The sequence below is a fragment of the Varroa destructor genome, unplaced genomic scaffold, assembly GCF_002443255.2.
Source record: "Varroa destructor unplaced genomic scaffold, Vdes_3.0 BEIS01000003.1, whole genome shotgun sequence".
NCBI classification, from domain to species: domain Eukaryota; kingdom Metazoa; phylum Arthropoda; class Arachnida; order Mesostigmata; family Varroidae; genus Varroa; species Varroa destructor.
Window position 1 is genome coordinate 48265405 of NW_019211456.1, and position 20503 is coordinate 48285907.

Consider the following 20503-nt stretch of genomic DNA (forward strand, 5'->3'; position numbering starts at 1 on the left):
GTAAATGATGTGGAACATAATCGTTTCATAAAAAAAAAAAAAAAAAAAAAACAACTTACTGATATTGTCTAAAGTTCACGTGAAACCGTTAATATAGAGGCTCCAATTTGGATAATTGTTTGTTTCCACAATGCATACACAATACATAAACAATACGCTCTTCTCAACAAAAAGGCAACAAAGTTTATTCATAAAATAGTGTACGTCGCGTATACTTTTCACCAGCCTTATCCTATATGATATTAATATCGTTTTCAGTATATTCCATGAAAGCTGCGTCTGAAGTTCCCTCCAGAGAATTTCAATCTACCCTTAAAAATATTACAGGATGTGCTGAATCGTAAAATATGACCGATCAACAAGTTACCGCGCTCGTCTTGCGTAGCTATTGCTGAGCCTTTTTTGTGAAATTTTAATGTATCGTACATCAAATTAGATTACTCTTTCTTACTCTTAGAAGACCGGTGGCGGACTAGGCTAATGACAGCATGATGAGGATTTAGTCTCTAGAGTACAAGAAAATTGACGCAACGAGCTGGAACATCTGCTAGAAGACTCTAGAGTGACTTAGTGCGAAAAAACTCCCATTACTGAACTTGATTGTACCCATCTCCCGTGTGCTTTCTGTGTGCAATATAGTTTATCTAACACTTTTAGGTATACGTTCTCGTACAACCTATGTAAACCATAAAATCCTACAACTTTAAGTTTAACCTGTGCATTGACCGGTCATAATTATAGTAAGTGTTATGAGCTCCCGCGTGTGCAAAAAAACATCGATATCCCTCAGACTCCTCAGCTGTCGAGTCGAGATTCGAAACCGAGCAGACCGAACTGTTTGCTAACGAAGTTGACGACAAATTCCGATATATGGCCATTGCATTCACCGCTAGCGTCCCTTACCACAAACACGACTCGTCTAAGTCTTCTACCACAATCTATGAGAAGTTCTAATGCAGACTATACAGTGTTTGCGTGTATAGACAGACACACGTAATAGATGCACAGCAGCCAATAACAAAGCTGTTTGAAACTGCGACAAAACTTTCTGACCTTGGCCGAATCTGAGCGCTCGCACAAAGGAAAAACTCAAGAGTCAAGTGTGTGCTTTTAAATATGATAAGTTCACCGATTGTTGGAACAAGTAGAGTTGCGCTTGTGAGGCAGTAAGTTTAAAGGCAATTAAATCGGATATGGGAAAAAAAAAGCGCGCTAATAATAACTTTGACGCAAAAATATACATGGGCCAGTATCATTGCTGAGTGTGTTTACTATTGCATGGTGACGTTATCGCATTCCAATTATTTTTTATCAAACTTAAATGCTCAAAGTTTTCGTTCATATGACTTAAATATTTTTTTTTTTTTTGTTATCTTCTCGTAATACTTATCTCGACATAAATATATTGCTATTCGTAGCATCTAAGACGAGCTATCCCAGACTCTTGTTGCTCATCTGCTTCGCATTCAGGCACGTTCAAAGAAACTGCAATTTCCAAGTGTTTGTACATCGATCGTGTACCATTGAGTACACGACAGTTAATAATATTAAGTTATTTTATTCGAAATGAATATATGAATATGGAAGCGAATGGTTTGGAACTGCAGTTTTTCCGTAATCTGGCCAACCAAAATATACTCGAATTAGTCGAGATTAAATAGAGAAGCCTAAAGTTCCAATATGGTAAGTTTTTCGTATTAGTAAACAGAGAACTGGCTGCAGTGTGCAGCTACCTGAATAAGTGGCGACTACAGGCGCATGTTTTTCGGCTAAACAAACACAGCATTTTTTTCATGTAGACTAGTTTAATGTCCGTGTGCTGGAACGTTAAACCGTAATTTTGACTGGTACAAAAATTTGAATACCCATACATAACTATATCGATCTGGGAACTCAGGAAAATTCGTGTAACAATGGAGCCTTGGTACAAGATGTGCCGGGTACCACTCTGATGTATAATAAGTTGAATTGAATTATAGTTTATTCGAATTTTAGTGGGAACAACCTTTTCGGAAATAGGTACGCAGTTACTATTAGTCGTTGTATAAACAGAAGCAAAAATACATCTATAATTCTTTAAACACTTTTTATTTATTCCACAGTGTAGTACCAAAATTTCTCTTCTCGCCACGATTATAATAGTATATATATATATATATATATATATATATATATATAGTGCTTGTATTTTTCCTGTTGTTGACATGTGTATTATGTCTGAATTCGGATGAGATTGATCTTTTTTCATAGCCATCGAGTTTGTATATATTGCACGGTCACCAATCACTGCAGGATGTGTGACTGTTTTACATTGCACAAATATCATCCACCTCTTAGCTATAATTATTCCTAATATATGCGTTATGGCTGGTTGTTTCTCTTCGTCGTTCGTTCGGCAGTGAGATTCGATTTTGAACGATGTACGTTACAGTGTCTCGGAATAAGACCTCACCTGAGACATCATCCTAAGGTAAACCGGGCATCGGTGCACGGAAAACGTGCAATGTCACCGGCAGGTCGGCCGTCTACACACGTCTCCGAAAGGAGTCCATCATCCATCTAGGTAAAACCGACTCGAGGGAGGAGCTAATATATGTTATGTATCTCTACTCATTGCGGTTAGGTCATTATACTGCCTTCATAGAGACCATAACTGCATTCAATGAGGTGTTTTGAGAAACTTAATTTTTAAAGCTCAATTATCATATAATTTCTTGACAGATGCCCAAATAGACTCACACCAACGTTTATATCGACGGTCGATGATCAATTAGAGTATGGCTCATATATATATATATATATATTGTCTGTATTTTTCCCTGGGTCGGTTCTCTGAGCGTCTCGCCGGCCTTTGAATCTGATCGTAGTCTTCAGTTATCATCGGCCTGCTCACGTTAGCGTTCCTTTATCTAGGTTCTTCTTTGCTACATCAAATATTGCACATATGTGTAACTTATCGGTTCGTCTCGTAATGGCATATATATATATATATATATTTAATGTATATATATGGCTGTTATGTACACATGATCATGTTCACACTGAATACAGGTCGACATACTGTAACGCGTGCGTTCGAGTTCATTGAAAATGATGATCTCAACGATTAAATTTATTCCCGCTGGATAAATGACGTCTATGTAAATTGTGATAATTATGTTTCAATGGCGACGCTAAGGTGCGGTTAAATTTCAACCGCCGACCAAAACGTAAAATGTATTACGTATCTATGTAATCAGTAAATGTCTGTATATGGATGTGTTTGTTGTTTCAGATGAGCCGTGTATGGTAGCTGCGAAATAGATATGTGCTGATCTCGTCATGTCGGAGTAATTAACAAGATCGTCTCAGAATCAACTTAGATATAATAGGGTTAATTTTATGAATGTTATTATCTGCCTGTTATTGTCCTGGCACCAATCATGTACACGGTACCAACTGTAAGCACAAGAGGTAGTAGATCTACGTAGCACCCTATAGTCTCTAGTCAATTAGGGAACTAAAGGCCAAGTAAAAACAGAACGCATTCGAGTTATTTGGTTGAATTTGCAGACAGTTTTTTTTTCTTTCTTTTTGTACATTAGGGGGTCTTTTGCGCATATGAGGTTGTACATTTTATAGGCGTTCTTGTATATTTGTTACCTTTGGAATAGATTACTTCGCCAGATCGTCGTTGAAAGCTTGTTCTGTTTTTTATGAAATTTTGCCCTTAGGCAAATGCATGAATTGGCTTACGATAATAGCTATTCATTAACTGGTGCATGCGAATATTTACAGCCATTGCGTTCTTTCTGTAATATTGAGCGGTATAATTTAAGCTTTTCACTTGGTATCGGAAACGGAGAAGGGACAATACTGTTGAAGTAATTATTCCTGAACCACTGCAATATTCATCGAATCTTATCGGAAAACTAGAATCCTTTAGTATTCGAGAAGTGATCCGCACAGGCAGCGTACCAGCTTATCTAATTAGCAGAAGCTTTCACAAATCCCTGAAGTTATACATACATTGGTATATATATATATATATGCTCACCAGAAATTATAATTTCCTATTTCTACCAGCTAATTATACTTACAAAGTTATTGTCAGTGGAATAAATTTCTAGCCAACGTTCTGCGGTAGGTGTTTAGGCTCCTTCCGACAGCCTTCGTGCGTTGGGTTGGGTTGAAAATGCCTTGAAATCTATGGTCGTTGTGCGGGGCACTCCGCGAGGTTTGGCGTAAAGTGGAGGTCCCATGCGTGGTGTGTGAGGACTCCCCTGTGGACTTGATCTTAACTGAGGGCTTTTCAACAGCTGGGAGCACGCACCTTTGGAGGGACTAGGTAACCCCGAGTGACCCAAGTTGGTTGCAATCGTTGACGGACCTATCAAATGACCTTGATTATGTACCTGTCCTGTAGTAAGACACCTTTGACGGCCCATTCGAGGTGTGCGAGGACTCCGTGGATTACCGAGTCCTACCATAGGACTAACCGGAACATGGCTATGTCCGTTTAAAGGCATCGCCGCGGCAACGTTTGTAGGACACGTCCCTCGTCGTAGTGGTGAACAAAGAGAACTTTGCATCAGACGGGGACTTTGATGAGGAGGTACCCGCGGTGCCTAAGAGAGAAACAAGAAGAGCTTGTGTGAATGCAAAATTTCGAGGCCTAATGTTCACGACCGATATGGTAGAAACATGCACGCTTCGTTCAAATTGGTGTTTTTTAATGATTATTAATAATGTTGTATTCGTACACTACGTATAAATAAACGGAGATAAAACATGTATCGGAGCCTATCATGCAGTGCATACACCCTGTAGCTGTGTCTTATATTAGTTCGCGTCCTTTTGAATATTACTCGAAATTTTATACGATGTGCTAAACGTTAGGTTTAGGTTCAACGCGTTCTGAACAGGGCATATGGTTCGGCCTCTGTCCCTGTAAGTTTCTTAAAGGTTCTGTAAAGTTTCTGTAAGAGCTCTTAAAGGCACATCAGACATGCATGAGTTCCATGTCAAGGTGTATAAGACTAGTCGTTACCGGTTGCTGTCTGGCGATTTGTGGACTCATCTGGAGGGGAGCATTTGAAGTGCTAGCTCTTCTTTGAGATGGTGGGCTATGAGTCAATGCTGGACTGACCCCTCGGACGGCCGCTCCCCCCAGACCACCAGCCTCTCCGCGTGACGGACGAGGGCTCCCCATCTGACACGGACCCCTGCTCAGATTCAATTCTGACCCGATGTTTTCCAATGTACGCATCAAAAGGAACTGCTTAAACTGTAGCAATTCACGATGTAGCAATAATTTTTCCTGTAAGAAAGGTTATCCAACAGCAATCTGATGGTTATTTTTTAGTTGTTGAATCAGCTAAGACGTTTAAGCCAACAATATCCAATGCGAACGGTACTAGTAATCAAATGATTAGTATATAATTTGTTTCACTAAACATAGAAGGCTTGCAAAGCCTCTCGATACGGGTACGCCTACAGATCGCCAATTAGCTAACTACTGACGGAGCTATTTATCAAAATAGACTAATATCACACAAAGAATTATCATGACGTACATTTTTGTACAAATTCCCAGGACGGGTATCAAATAAATATAAACCAAGTACTAGTAACCTAATCTATCTCTCGGGGGCTTACGTGTTTCTGTTTCATCACTTCTTCAAATGGTGGCCTAAACACCACTGATAATAATACATATACATACATACGTGAATCTATGTCAACAGTAAATATAATAAACACGAATTATATAAAGTCTTCTAGAAATTAACTAAATTATACTCTGTGTACAAAACGAAAAATACCGTTCGTATAAAATCGTAGAAAATCTTCTTAATTAGGTTCGTAGATTGCATTATCTGTTTCGGATATTGTATAAATGGAACACGGTCTGTAGCGTGAGTGAGCTGGTGAGCAAATAATATCGCTCACCTGTCTACTGATATGCTCCTCCGAACGAACATCGCGAATCTTAGCGCACAGGGCCTCCCGTTCATTACGTAGACGCTGCATTTTCTTAGCTAAAGAAAGCGAGCAGACGTCAACGCGATCAGGACCGAGGATGTTTCCTGCGCCCGATAGCCCACGCAGAGGGCTTCCACAAGCCTGTTTCACAGAAAAAAATAAATAGGTACAGCACACTTTGATTTGGCTACTCTGGCTCAGTCTGAGTCGGTTCCATATGGGACAATTGACACACAATCTTACATATACATACATACTATACCAAAATAGGCACTATAACAAAAAAGTAGAAAAATGTCCTTCGACACTTAGCTAGGATTCACATTTGTTGCTCTTAAGTGTTTTAAGATAATGCTATATGATAAAGTTTTTGCATTTGACATCTTAGGATTCTCATATCATAAAGCATTTATTTAGTATCCTGTTTGATAAAGCTAAGACTTTGTTCCTTTAGCAATGAAGAAAAAAAGAACCACTGGACAAATATTTTACTGTTTGTTTCTAGAGCTCGCACCTGATGCTGTTGAGAGGTTCCCCTTCGGCCTCTGACTGGTGTATGCGTCTGACTTTTTTCACGAGCAGATCGTAGTTGTCCTTTAGCCACAGATTGGCTCCCCTGAGCCTGTGTAGAATGACTTGAATTGGATTCTTCATCCAAAGATACCGGTGTCGTAAGCTGCGATTCAAACCCTGATTCGCCCTAAAAACAAACACAACGGTTAAGTAATAACAGAACTACTTGATACACGCATTATTGGAGGTCGCTCGCCGATAGGTTTTCAAATAGTTGGCTCCCTGTTGTTAATTCGAAACCATGAACTGTGATTAGAGTTATTATTTATAGCATCATGACACGGGTAAAATAAAAGGTAATAAATAAAGGTTTGTAGCCACATATTTTATGTTTACGTTTCAGAGTACTAACAGTTGCTGCCGGAATCATTTTGGGTCATCGGCCAAACAATATCACACCACCATGACCGTGTCACTTTTCATTCATCGGTTTTCGTACTGGTACGTATCGTTAAAGTGTGTGTGGCATCTACGTACCGAGAATACAGCCCACTAGATCCTTGAAGTTATAAAATAAATACTGGAAGCTTGCCGTTTTGTTAACATTGTTTTCTATGTAGACAGCATTTAAACCTCAGAACAGCTATACGCAAGAAAGCTTTTTTTTAGACACAGAAGTCATGATCAGCCCTTCAGTCTTCAGTAACGTGCACTCGCAATTTACCCTCCACTTTTTACCTACCTATTCTATCCATCGTATATGTAAAAACTACTGGTTTTTGCTCCTAACATGGTTTAATAGCTAGGACATGTCCCTTCCACTCCGTAAAGGACAAGTTTCTCTTAGCAGATTTAATGGGAGTAGTTTCGTATTTCTACTGCAACTTAACTTGGCGTTTCAACATATTCAGTATATTTTACCAAATAAAAATAGCAAACTTACGAAGAAAATCCTTACGACAAAAAAAACAGGCCCTGCTAACAGACAGAAAACCCAAACAGCACTAGCCTCCTTCAAACATCTATGATGTCAGGTAACTGAATATCCGGGGGCTATTGAAGTATCACATAAGACAGCAAAAGGCTTCTAAACCTCTAATATATAAATAAAAAAGGAATTTATAATAACATAAATGCTTCAAAGTACGCCAAAATGCAATCTTTCAAATTAAAATCTACAATAAGTGGTAAAGGCGAAAATTCACAAGGGTAGAGTACCGTACGGCGAGGCGTAACCCTGGTACGCATTGGGCATCCATCCATTAGAAGGTGACCACCGACGCGATGATGACTCAAATTCAATTTGTTCGAACAGACGGGATCGATACCTACGATAGAGCGAAGACTAATGATACCTGACTGAACTGGCTAAGAAGGGATGCATCTTCACGTAACATTCTTCGCACGGTGATGACATCACTTCCGCCGCTCTCCGTTTGGTAGCCGTCCGAGTAGGCCTCATCCTAAACACGAACGTGAATGATACAGCAGCATGGTCATTGACTTGGCTCAGAAACACGAATTTTTCAGGCTCAGTTTTAGCCTAATTGAAGTTTTTGTTGTACCCATTGTAGTTTACACTGCATAAGTAAATATAAAGTATTGTGAAATGGTCCGTAAGGCAGCCATAATAAGGGGTCATATTCGAAGTTTTGCGATTAATACCATATAATAGAGTTGGAGAATTGGAAGAATGCCAGTTATTATTTGTGCTGCAGTATCTTATATTACAGACGAACATAGCACGTAGGGAACATAAATCGCCATTATATTTAATCGATGAAAGTTACCCATAAGTAATTTTTCAGTTAAGCAATGTTTACCCAATAAGAATTCTACATCATCTGTTCCAAAACGAATTTTGAGTGTGTTGTATAATAACACGTTTGTCTCCTTATCGGCTATTTCCTGAGTTAGCACCGCCTACCTATGTCTATGCCTACTTTACCCTATTCGGGTCAAAAAAAAATCTGCGGGACATCAGCTAGTGAAGACGACAGGAAGTTCAGCATCTGATCCCAAGCAAGGGATCATCTTATTGCAGTATATATTTATACAAGGACCTAGTCGAGTTCTATCAGTGAACACATTAGTGAGATGCATTACAGGAAACCTCCAGTACTTTCGTCAGGGCATTGTTCGTCTGCTATCATCGCTCGAGTAGCAAAGAAAGGAAAGGCTGTAAAAAATTTAAGAAGCTCTCCCCATCCACAAACTGGATCCGAAAGGGTCCCGGAGAATCGAAAGACATGTGCACGCTGACGACATGTAGAAAAAAAACTGAGACCGTCTGCTCCATAGCAGTGACAACAATAGCTCCTTTATTAACAAAGCGGACGACATACAACAGAACAGATATATCCAAAACAAATCAATCACAGTCAAAAGCAGCAACAATGAAGAGAAAATATTTGAATATAGTTACTTTCTATAAGCTGCTTAGTTTTAAGATACGCTAATAGATATCTTTGTTTTGGGGACATTGTGTGATATTTCAGTATCGATCACTGAACTAATAAAGAAATGCGAACCTTTACCATCCCCTGTAAAGGGGAACGGGTACTTAGCTTCATTTGTAATTATTCTATATTCATTCACAATAATTCATGCGTTTAATCCTTGGAATCATCAATATGTTTTATTACAAGGATCCCATGGTAAGGCAATTTATATGTGTGTGCAAAAAGTGTATCTGCAAAATGTGTGAATGCCTAAAAACGTATTCAGCACTAATGGCGGCAAGTGTGATTATTTGAGTTACTTGGAAAAATTGCTTACCTCAGATGACGTGAGCTCCGCGGGGTCAAGATTATAGCCGGGGCTGAAATAACTCTTTCTATGTGTACGTGCGCTCTCAGGTCGGCCAGACGCTCGGACGCTCCTCGATCCAACGGATGTCAGACGTGTTCCTGATGGGTACCTGCCACCCACGAAAAAGGCACAGCAGAGCCAAAATTTAAGGTCAAAATGGCTATAAATCAAGAGAGGAAATTTCTGCTACTACGCTCCATGCAGTGTGTAGGATGCAATTAACCTAAAGATAGCGCGGTATCGAAAAACATCGATAAACTACGAAAGGCACATTTGGCGATATGCATACGCGTATCGCAGCGTACCTAAATAGAGCCGGCCTGCAGTCACCGTTCGACGTTCCAGCTAGTCCAAGTAGTTGATCCTCGGTAAGAACGTTCTGATATAGAGCAAAGGCTGTTGCACCTATATGCGATCGGCCGCCAACGAGACCTGAGGTCCCGGAGTTGGAGCACGAAGCTGATGACGCTGAAGAACGTTTGGCTAAAGAAGCCGTCGAGGACCCAGATCCTGCGTAGTACCTGTAAGAAATTCAAATACAGTTAATTAAAAGTACTTCACTGTCTCAAAGGAACTCATCATCTAGTAACACTTACAATATAAGATACGGTATACTGTTAATACAATAGTTCTTATGACATGCGCTTATTACTGGCCTACTACCAGTGTTTCCTAGTAGTCGAGTTATGTTCAAAACCTACCAACGCATTTCAAAGGGATACTATAGCGTATCTTCATTACGTCCTTCTTTGATGGCATGTACGCAGGAGGAATGGTAAGCGAGAAACCGTTATTCTTTACATTGATCGTAATCGAACCTTCAAACGAAGGTCTACTCCACTTCCCTTCTATAACTTTGATATTTAACATCATCGGTTTTCAGTTAGTGTTCCAGGCTTGATAGCAGCGCACAGAAAAAGTTTGCCGCTGACCCTGGCAGTCTGTGACAGCACATTGTACACCTCCATCCTAATCTAAAAAAGGAATTTCTTCAGAGATCTTCTCAGCTACTGTGGGAAATATAGTTACGCGGTGTGCAATGTGTGTAGAACAAAAAAGAACGGCTGAAATTCACCTGATTACATACGGATACAGCCAGTCTCAGCACATAACAAATCACAGGTCTGTGCTTAAACTAGGAAGATTAATATTTTAGTATATAATAAGTGAACGGTGATTTGCCAAATATTGTTCTGTTGGCTTTTAGGCTACCAATGTAACAGTTGCGCCAGATCAGTAAACAGAGAGAAAAGCGTGTACTTTTCACTGACCGTAAGTTCTTTTCAGGGCTGTCTTTTTTAAAAAAAGAGAATTTTATGTAAAATTATCTGCGATTCACTGGAAAAGCACCCCAACGAGATGAGACAGTATCGAACCTTCAAGCGTTATTCAAGCCTTTTCTTCAGGCTCACTTTGGTGGTGCCGGGTTGGCCTGCCATATGTGAACGGTATTCCTCTGTGAGGACACCAAGCTTCGGAACCCTCGCGTCCAGTGGCCTTGTCTTGCGCTGCCTTGGACAAAAATAGCCGCTTACAAAACGGAAGGAATGCATACGGACTAAAGTTGTACCGTGGCGAGACTTCAAGAGCCCATTGGAGTCGCCTTGGTCTCAACAATGCCAGCGTAGCTTTCGCTGCCTGCATACTTTTTCATTTTGCATGCTTAGCAACAACGTCTTCCTTTACGGTCACTTAATTCAAATTAGTCGCTTGTGAATAGCAACGTGTTGTAAAGCGTGTGGATATTTATTTTATCGATCTTTCTGGGCAAGTTTGGGTAGATTTATCCTTGTCGCTACTTTGTTGCTTTTGATATACTTCGTTTCTCGCAGTGATAGGTCCCTTTCAATCAAGGACAATGACAGGACCGAATGTGTTGTGCAGCTATACTTCATAGGAACAAACTAACTAACCACCGTTCATCGAAAATGCCACAACGCCATAATTGGAATATCATCTGGCGTTCATTCAAAAACAGATCTTCCGAACCTGCAATAATACGAAATAGCTGTACTGAAAATGACAAAAATTATGAGGTGTATGATAAAGATCTAGCCGATTTCTCCTGTATAAAATGTTGAAACAAAAAATGATCGAATTTTTTACATCTAATCGGAAAGCAAATAAACTACCAAGCCATAGGAATAATCCCTTATTATTCTAAATTAATAACAGATACATACACACATCTGATATAGGCATTTAGGCAAAGGCAAAACGTCTTATCTTACTTCGAAATCGAAATATTAGAAAGAATTATACTTTACGTAGATATTAGTGACGAAATCAATCAATGAATCGCTGAACGCCCGTTGAAAATGTAATATCGTATTGTTAAGGACAAAGAAAACGGAGTTTATTCTGACAGATAGATATATTTACCATATATCAAGTTCGATTCACTGTGTTAGTTGGGGCTTATGGTAGATCTAGCTACTTAGGAAGGTTATGGCGCATACACCTAAAGCAAACCTGTAGCAAACCTCGACACAGTTTTTTTCCAAGACTGGCCAGAAAGGGACTAAGGAAGCGTTTCTTCCGCAGTCCAGAAATTGCACCGCCCAGCAGGCTATCCTCACCAGCTTGTAAAAACTACTATCAGACGAGCCGTAGAGGCATCGTCCATTTCCAGAAATATGCTGACATAGCTGGCACAGTTGATCTTGTAGCCTTTTGTCTTCCGCAGGATAAAGACAAGAACGCTTTGGGCTTTTTGTAAAGCAACAGGGCACCTGAACCCGAAAGGAAGATGCAGGAGCTTTGAAGACTATCGGTCCTATCCTATGTGGCGGCCCATTTGTTAGATTTTGACGTGTGTGACTGTTTGGGTAGCTGAGAGCCAAGCGTAGTAGAATACCTGCAAACGCTTATAGAGGACTATGTGATAGATTTGAATCTTTTTGACTTATTCTTAAGAAAAAGTTAGGACCGGTTTCAGACATTTTTATTTTTTTAAAGTTGTGAGCATTTGGCCGAAGAGCTCACGTTGAAAGAGTCAAGCTCCAAAGGTAGCTATAATTTTTTCAAGAGCTTGAGCAGATTCGCTCGAAAACATTTATAATGGTCCCATTCAATATTGAGCTCTGAAAGCACAACAACCCGTTAAAGGAAATAGATGCACACCCAGCTTTTGTGATAGCTCTTGCTTATTGTGATGACTACCATTATTGAGATACAGCGCCTGGGTACCTTACCAAACAAAGTCATTTTATCTAATTTTTTGGTATGGTTGGAACCAGATTTCTACGCTTTTATTTACAGTATTAAATCGTGAAGTTCATTTTTGAGTTCTATATTGTTGAAGCTGACGCACCAAAGCGATTCACTATTAAAAAAAACTGTTTTTCCTTAGAAATTGAGAACAATACGCTGTCAAGCACGAGTTATAGCAAGTGGGTCACGTCATTAAACTATAATTTGTTTTTTTCAAGAACTTTCTCATTCCATACACACGATATAAGCAACTACAGCGATTTGGTCTCCTCTCGGCTGTGGCTGGTGCTAGTGAACAAAGAACAGCGAAACCTACCAATTTTTTGTGGCAGCAGCAGTACGGGAACCGGGAAGAAGGCTAACCTCTAGGACGTTTGACATCTTAAAAAGGAAACAGCCTGGACCGGAAAGAAGTAGGGCCTTCTCCTGAGATGAATTCCTGCGACAGTTTTGCTCCACACTATTGCTCCAACTGCCTGAGCCGCCAGTCAACTTAAAACGATCTCACGAAAAAGTCTTTACACCGACATCCCCAGGATATGAAGACTTTCAATTAGTTTAATACACAACGACGAATCTTCTAACTGAGTGAAGAGTCTTTTCATACCCTATGTTTCCTCGATAACCTAAAGGTAAGTGCGACTTGTGAGCATCAGTGTCTTCACAGTAGCAAAACGTTTATTCAAAATGAGCTGCGATGTCAGCACATGAATATTGGATAGGCAACTTAACCTTCACTTCATTTAGTTAAGTTCACATCGAGTGTTACTAGGGAAAAGCTCGCTAATAAAAACAAGTTTGTTAGTTATGCTCAAGATAGAATTAAACTGGTTGCATAAATTGAATGACAAATAGAACCACTATAATTTTAGGAATATTGTTTTTGTTACCCAGAAAAACATTAGAAGTATTCAGAGCTTTCCATAACACTTTTCGATGACTCAAAATATTTATTTACATATAACGTAGAAAGTATTTAGCTAGCTAATGGAAGCATTTTAATAAACTCCCTGTAGACAAGGTCTAGATGTAGACAATAAGCAGTCTTGAGAACAAAGAGTTCAGAACAAAGCTTTTCCTGCGACCTGCTGAGGGTTCCAGCCACTCTGATTTTAGGTTAAGCGCTCCTTCCTCAAATAGGCCAGTTGTTTTCTCTGGGACAGTACCGCATTATGAAATATACTATTTATAAATGACGCCGATACGTTGATATAGGTTTCCGTATTTTTAACTCTGTAATCTATATTGGCAGCTTCTCCGTATTCTAACTGTAAGTCCTATGTTCGGTTACTATGTTTCGATATTTTTACACATTAAGGCCGATTATATTCCTACTTCTTAAAATCAAACTTCATTTTCGATCAAGGGTTACTGTTTAGACGATCTCGACGGTATTGAGTGGTACGTATAAGCGTGCATAGGTATCAGCTTAAGTATCATTTAAATAGGTAGAATCTTAATAAATCCTACCAATCATGAGCTACGGTATCAGGGGATCCGATGTGCGTAGTAATTTGTACATGTCCTCCTGCATGATCCTTGGATACGCCAAGAGCACTGCTCTGTCCGCTGCGGGCTGATGCTCCTGAACGATCGCTTGAGGTCGCCGTCCACGCACCAGAATCTGCCGACGCCGAAGAAGAGCAGCAGGGACTGCGGATGGGGGAGCCAAGTGAAGTCAATAACCAAGGGTTGGTCTTGATACGGCTTCGTTCACGTGCAGCCTGAACCTCCTAAAGATAACACAAAAATGGAGCTCAGTGTTATTTCAATCCATATCTATTTACATTTTATGTTACTTCTATACATTAGTTTTCTGATTCGAAATACTATGGATGAGTCTCTACTGAAACAGCTTACTTTTCACACTGGAGTTTTGTTTTACACAAACTTTAAAACAAACTTCAATCGTTTCACGAACCAACTTCGACTCTGTACGCATTATATCGAAATGAAGTAGTCGAACCCTTGCAACCGAAAAGGGAGTCAACTGGAAAAATTCGAAAATTTCTTTACTTCATCTTTATTTACAGGTTAGTTCTGTGGTCGTACAGCGGCACAAGTGCGATAGGTCGCTAATGATGTTTTGCGCATACCTGCCCTTCCGTAATAGACTTCCATCATGTGTGGTTACCATTATTGCCGTGGGCAATTCGTGTTCTTATTTGGGCTAATCGGCTAATGGGTTCAACCGATCAGAATATTTTGTAGCGGAAAACTTCTTGTCGACAAAACGGAACTTAAATACTGCGTGAAAGCAAAACGTTTTAGGGCGTCAACCCTCACATAGTTAATGTTTTCTGTTAATAGAAAGGTTCAATGCGGCAATATCTCTCGTTTTCTTACTGGAATTAATGTTAAATGCTTTACCGTATTTTCATTTACGAGAAAATTGCTCTGACCTAATAAATTGTAAGGCATTTCCACATAACCTCGTCAAATCAAAGGGAATATGGTTTCGCTTACTTAAACAAATAAACTTTTACAGCTCTAGTAGTAACGTACGACATTTTCATTTGCGTGCGTTCTTGCCCTCCTTCTCAAAAAGTCATCGAAGAGTTTGAAGTAGTACGAACCTTCACGTCAGTCCCCATCGGTCTACTTAATCGAATCTTCAGTCAACAAGCTTCAATTGAAACAGTTGAGCCGAGAAACGTACACAAGCCCACAGGCGATTTCGATAGAAATCATACAGGACTTTTGTTCTGAATCGACGAATGTGTCGTGAAGTTCTGCATTTTTTTTTCCTCTTACGCATCATCATCAACCGCCAAGCGCTCGAACACGACGAAGCTGCCAGCGCACAGGAAAGGGGAGTCCACAGCTACATATTATACATGCGCCCCCTATATTGGTCCTACAAAAGCGGCGGTGAAAGGTAAATCGCTTCGGATCAACTTGACTTTGATCTGTAGCGCTTTATTTGGCCAGCCCGAAGCCCAATACACCTGACGGTACTGTTAGCAGACTATCTGTAAGTTTTGTCCTGCACCCTGATGGGCTTCTAACGCCGATAAACAGTAAAGGTAGACAGCCAAAACGCGTAGCACAGTAGGGAGGCCTGAAGCCACTAGCATGGACGTTTGCGGCTCCTATGCTGAGCGCTTTTGTTACAGTCGAAATAGTCCAGCAGGAGCGGATGAAGCGAAAATGAAAGACGAAATGCTGGTGATCCAATTGGTAAAATTTGCCAATCTAATTTCGTTCATTCGACCGCCACCATCGCCCAACCTGGGCGTCACCCAACTAGCCAATGAATGTTAGGCAGCACAGATCTAAAGTAGTCACTCGTTTGCTACTGCTGCATAGCTAGTTTAACGAGCTAAGGTGAAGTATCGCAAAAGAAGAGGAACGACCGAAAGCCTGCCGTAAGACCCAGAAGCAAGGTGCGGCGCGTATGGGTGACCCGAAGTAACAGATGAAGCCCAACACTGGCTTTGCAGTGCCAGCGGCATCGTTGTTTTAACTACAACCCATAAAGGTACTAGTTGATAGACCTGAAAAATACTAGTGGGTCACCAAGAAGGATGAAGCCATGGTAGCTAGTGTTTGTTGGAGCTATAGTGCATTGCAGAACCACTCCACAGAAAGGATGCGGTGCGTGACCGAAAAGGTCTAACGCAAGAGAACTAGTGGCCATCCAACTCTGACTGAGGGGACTAATCCCTAATCAATTAACAACGTTTCACGGGTTTGTTGATGAACGCAATGAAATCAAAAAAACATACTAGGAAACGAGCTATGCGAAAGTGTAGAAAATTAGGCCAAGCTCCGGTAAACTGTATTAATCAATGCGTCGACCTTAACCATCCTCTTTAGCTATATCACACCAGCCCCACCTACATGCATAGTATGCTAATTATATTTGCCTTCAATAACATTTTTATCGAAGGCGATCAGTCGGATGACTTCAGAAAAAACACCGGCAGTGGCAGTCGTCTTTTTAAAAAAGACCTAAATTATTCTGAACGAGTCTTAAGGACTCGAACTAACAGTACATCTAATCTGACTTTTAGTGCATATTTAGTACGCTTACAATTTTCTTTATTCGCACAGGTTATACAGGGCGTGTCCTACCCTAGTGTGTGCCTATACGGTTATAGCAAAAGATGTGATCGGTTTAAATATGTATTTTTAGTTAGAGAAGTTCATCATTATTTAGGGTCTACTCACGGTGCTGCTCGACGAAGCTGCCGTAGAGTGTATATCTGCCCCTGTTATTATTTGCTGTTGCTGCTGTTGCTGCTGCTTCTGTCCTATATGCCGAATATGTTGAAGGGGTATACGATTGGCAATAGAGGGGGGAGCTGGAGGAGGTGGGGTGTCAGGTATTTCGGCATAGACACTTGCGCTGCCAGCTAATGAGTCCGAGTCAAGAACCTTCGAATGATTCGGCGGTAATTCGAATTTTTTGTCGAGATCTGTCGACTGGTGCAATCGCCGATGAAACGATTCCAGCCCTTGATCAACATATGGCAGGGAATCTCCATAATGCTCGCCTGCGTTAAGAATCTCTGAAGAGCCTCCAACGCTTGAGCCCTGTCGATAGTAGTTAGAAGCGGAGTGAAGCTCGTTAGCTATTTACAAATAACTATTTCGAGTTGTGTTGGTAGTGCTGTGGTTAAGCATTGCTTCGAATGGCTGACTCGCAGCTGAAGGCGAACTATGTCAACACCCGTTTCGAACCTGAATCGATTCATATGACTCGAAGTTAGGCAGGCAAGTACTCTGCTGCCATCGCGCCATTATGAGCGACCAACTGGCTCTCCCTAACACTGTGTTTGGTTCAACGCGCATTAAAAGATTAACAGCTCTAGGGTGACTTGAGATAACCGCGTAATGGCCATAGGACATGTATCGGTTACGAGCCAGCTGTTCAAAGTTACTTAAAGTAGCGATAATAGTTCGTAATATTTTTAGACAATCGTTTTTTTTTTTTGTTAAAAAGCAACAGGTACCTCAAAATGTATATTCGAAAAGTGAATAGGCCTTCAGTAACCAGATGAATGCGTTTGTTTTACCGTCATTTAAACAAATTCCACCTTCATAGTTTAGGATAAAAACACATTGTTTATATGAGTAGAAAAGATACAGATAGCAGAACTTACTTTGCAACACAATGATTCTGGAGTTTTGTTAAATAATTGTCGTCCTGTCTCAGCGCCTGTTCCTGACGGATTATACAGTGGACCAAGCAATGAGTCCACAGTCGATGACGTCTGCTCTCGTATGGTATTTGCAAGGTCACACTCCTGCAAAATAGGAGCAATAAAATGAGACATAACCTTTATTGAATCTATATTCATCCCTGCTTCTACCTGACTGTTCCAAAAGGAGATAGATTATCACTGGAAAAGTAATGGTAACTATCATGTTCTCGTCAATCTCAACATAATTTTATAAAAAAAAATTAATGTTATGTCGTCTACTGTTTTTTTTAAACTAGACTAAAGTGAACAAATCTGACGCCATGAGGAACCTTTGTTGTGAAGTCATAAATATGTAGGACTGACATTAACCATCATTTAGCTCATATGGGAAAGGGAAAATTATCTTCAGCAAAACCAAAAGTTAAAATGATTCAATTGCAGTTATATTTCTTGTCAAGCGATAAGGTACTGTCTAATTAGTTTTCATGAAAATACGCTAATTTTATATATGTATATATATTCACTATCAGGTACGACCTATATTAGGAAGAGCCTACTTTCCTCCTACTTAACATCTATCTGCTGGTTATCTTCAGGTCGCGTGCTGTTTTTGCATAATATATTTATCGACGGCTGCATACGATAATACTTTCGACCCACATAATATCGCCTATGCTACTAAACCTTTGTTACATGGGAAGCCAAGTTAATTGTACAAAGCATACAATAGTTTGTACAATACAATAAGCTGTCGAATAGATTGTCATAAAATACTCCCATACTGACCTGCAATTTCAGAATCGAGCCTGATTCTACGCTAGCACTACGAGGCCCCTTTTGCTTGCTCCCCCTGGAGCCCCGTTGGCTGTTTTGGTTATCCTTATCTTTCTTGCGACCCACACGGATGTGTTGTTCGACCCAGCGCATCAGCTTCATAGTGATCAGTTTGATGCGGGCATTTGCCTAAGAATTATCCGTTTGCCCGTTATTTGTCTGCAATAAATATTTCAAGTCAAACATTTATGTCAGAGATCTATATTATGCTGCTACATCAATCGTTTTGCAGACACAAAGCTCAAATTATTCGAGACATAAAGTAAACTATACCTACTCTACTGTACTATAATGTAAACTAGCGTTTTTCAGAGTCTTGCATACATCCATGCGGGGCAGGCATTTCGTATGCTGGCACCAGGTTTGCAAGAACACACTATAAAAGCTAATCAATGTGTTAGTTGTCTCATCTGCTTTCGTTAATTAAAAAGAAAGAAAAAGGAATGTAAATAAAAGACACACGCGGATTAAACGACTAACTCGCTGGACACTTTTTCATCCACTTACAAAATAAACTACTGTTTACTGTTGGGGGGGGGGGGGGGTATCAGTATCTGAGGTTCCTTTATCAAGTTCTACACTCGAATCTCCGCCTGCTTTCCCACTGGAAATTCTAGTCTCTTAGTATGCGGATAACGTTACAAAAACTTTTTTTTTATTCTAGTAACAACTGTGCGCCGGAAATAAAACTGCAAAGCCTAACAAGGACATGAGCGTATGCTCCACGTTGGTTCATTGAAGCAAACGACTGAATGCACCTGTTGAATTTAATCGATATAATAAGTTGCCTAACTCTCAATATACGATCATTTAGACCATTTTAAAAAGACTTGATGCTACACAAGTGTACGTTATTCTTTTAATGGTTTGCTTCAATGTACCAAGTAGTAATCTTTCTTGCCAGGCGAGACCCGTTCAACATGTACAACTATATTGAGGACCCGAATCTCCTCGCAAACGGAACTCCCCGGCGCCCACCGCCAATTTTCCTGGCACCGCTAAACAACGAACGTATATATATATATATGTATACGTCCGCCAGGCGGTATCCGCGGACAAAGGCAAACTAGGGGAAATGGCATTCAAATTTTACCGTCATCGTCTACGACCCTTGTTAGCGGTAAATGCTCAGCATTCAAATGAGTCGTGAAAAAGGACGCGTTAATTTATAAGCATGGCTTCATTCAGCCGTAGCCTAGCACTCGATGTTTTCCGTGCAATGGGAAAGAGTCTTCGCCGCCAGCGCACGGCTGACTTGAGCTTGGCCCGACGCTAGCGTTAAGCTTGAGAGGGCTTCAACACATTCTTTAAGGTTTGAATCTCAACAAACGAAGAACCCGTGACAAGGCGACAATTTGACTCGATTCCTTTTCATAGAAGCAGTGTCGACTGATTACTTAGGTTAAGTCGTATACAGGTAGGACACTTCAATAGCTAAAGGGTTTAATCGCCTAAAACTTCATTACCTAGCTTCGTATAGTGGGTTAATCTCGGATGAAGATACCCGATTGTTGTAGACCGGTTTTGTGGCTGTAAAATCCATTGTTTCTATCTACCCAAAGAGTTTTTCTATTAGCCAAAGCAGATGGAGTTGCTCGTCTCCATATAAACGCACGGCAGCCATGTTCGTATAGCATCTGCTGGCCTACACAAATTCAGTTTGTTGCCACGGTAACCTTTTTTGTTTTACTGACTTATTAATTGATCGAATAGAGAGCTCAGTTACAGACAAAATCAGTAAGCTTATGATTTGGGATAAAATCTGCCATTTTCGAGATATATATATATATATGTATATACTAAAGGTATGTATACACACTTTGAATAATTATAGTTTCAGTTTTTATATACACATAATTAATAGTGATATTATAAAAAATCTACACAAACTGAATAACTTTTCATTCTGGCGCAGATGATTGAAGTGACTACTATTCCTATCGATAGACTTCTGATACCGATGGCATTAACGAGCCTCTCGTTCGGTGTGCGGTGTATTTTTGCAGCTTTTAAACCAT

At 40.2% G+C, this 20503-nt stretch overlaps 1 protein-coding gene across 9 annotated transcripts in view; it reads right to left on the reverse strand.

Annotated features, from left to right (window-relative positions):
- Positions 1–2069: 2069 nt before the first annotated feature.
- The window catches only part of LOC111246890 (uncharacterized), a 36205-nt gene continuing 17771 nt past the window's right edge, over positions 2070–20503 (reverse strand). For 6 of the 9 annotated variants that reach the window (XM_022797242.2, XM_086983097.1, XM_022797245.2 and 3 more), the window contains 11 exons: positions 18438–18644; positions 17610–17753; positions 16675–17040; positions 13972–14234; positions 9594–9809; positions 9256–9397; positions 7833–7940; positions 6479–6664; positions 5932–6105; positions 5030–5299; positions 2070–4607 (listed from right to left, as the gene is read on the reverse strand). In XM_022797242.2, the coding sequence (XP_022652977.1) occupies positions 4131–4607; positions 5030–5299; positions 5932–6105; positions 6479–6664; positions 7833–7940; positions 9256–9397; positions 9594–9809; positions 13972–14234; positions 16675–17040; positions 17610–17753; positions 18438–18587 (2496 nt within the window). In that variant the 5' untranslated portion in view covers positions 18588–18644 and the 3' untranslated portion in view covers positions 2070–4130. Of the gene's footprint in view, positions 4608–5029; positions 5300–5931; positions 6106–6478; positions 6665–7832; positions 7941–9255; positions 9398–9593; positions 9810–13971; positions 14235–16674; positions 17041–17609; positions 17754–18437; positions 20496–20503 lie in introns of those variants that run through there. The other 3 variants (XR_015323377.1, XM_086983094.1, XM_086983098.1) reach the window with 3 other exon arrangements.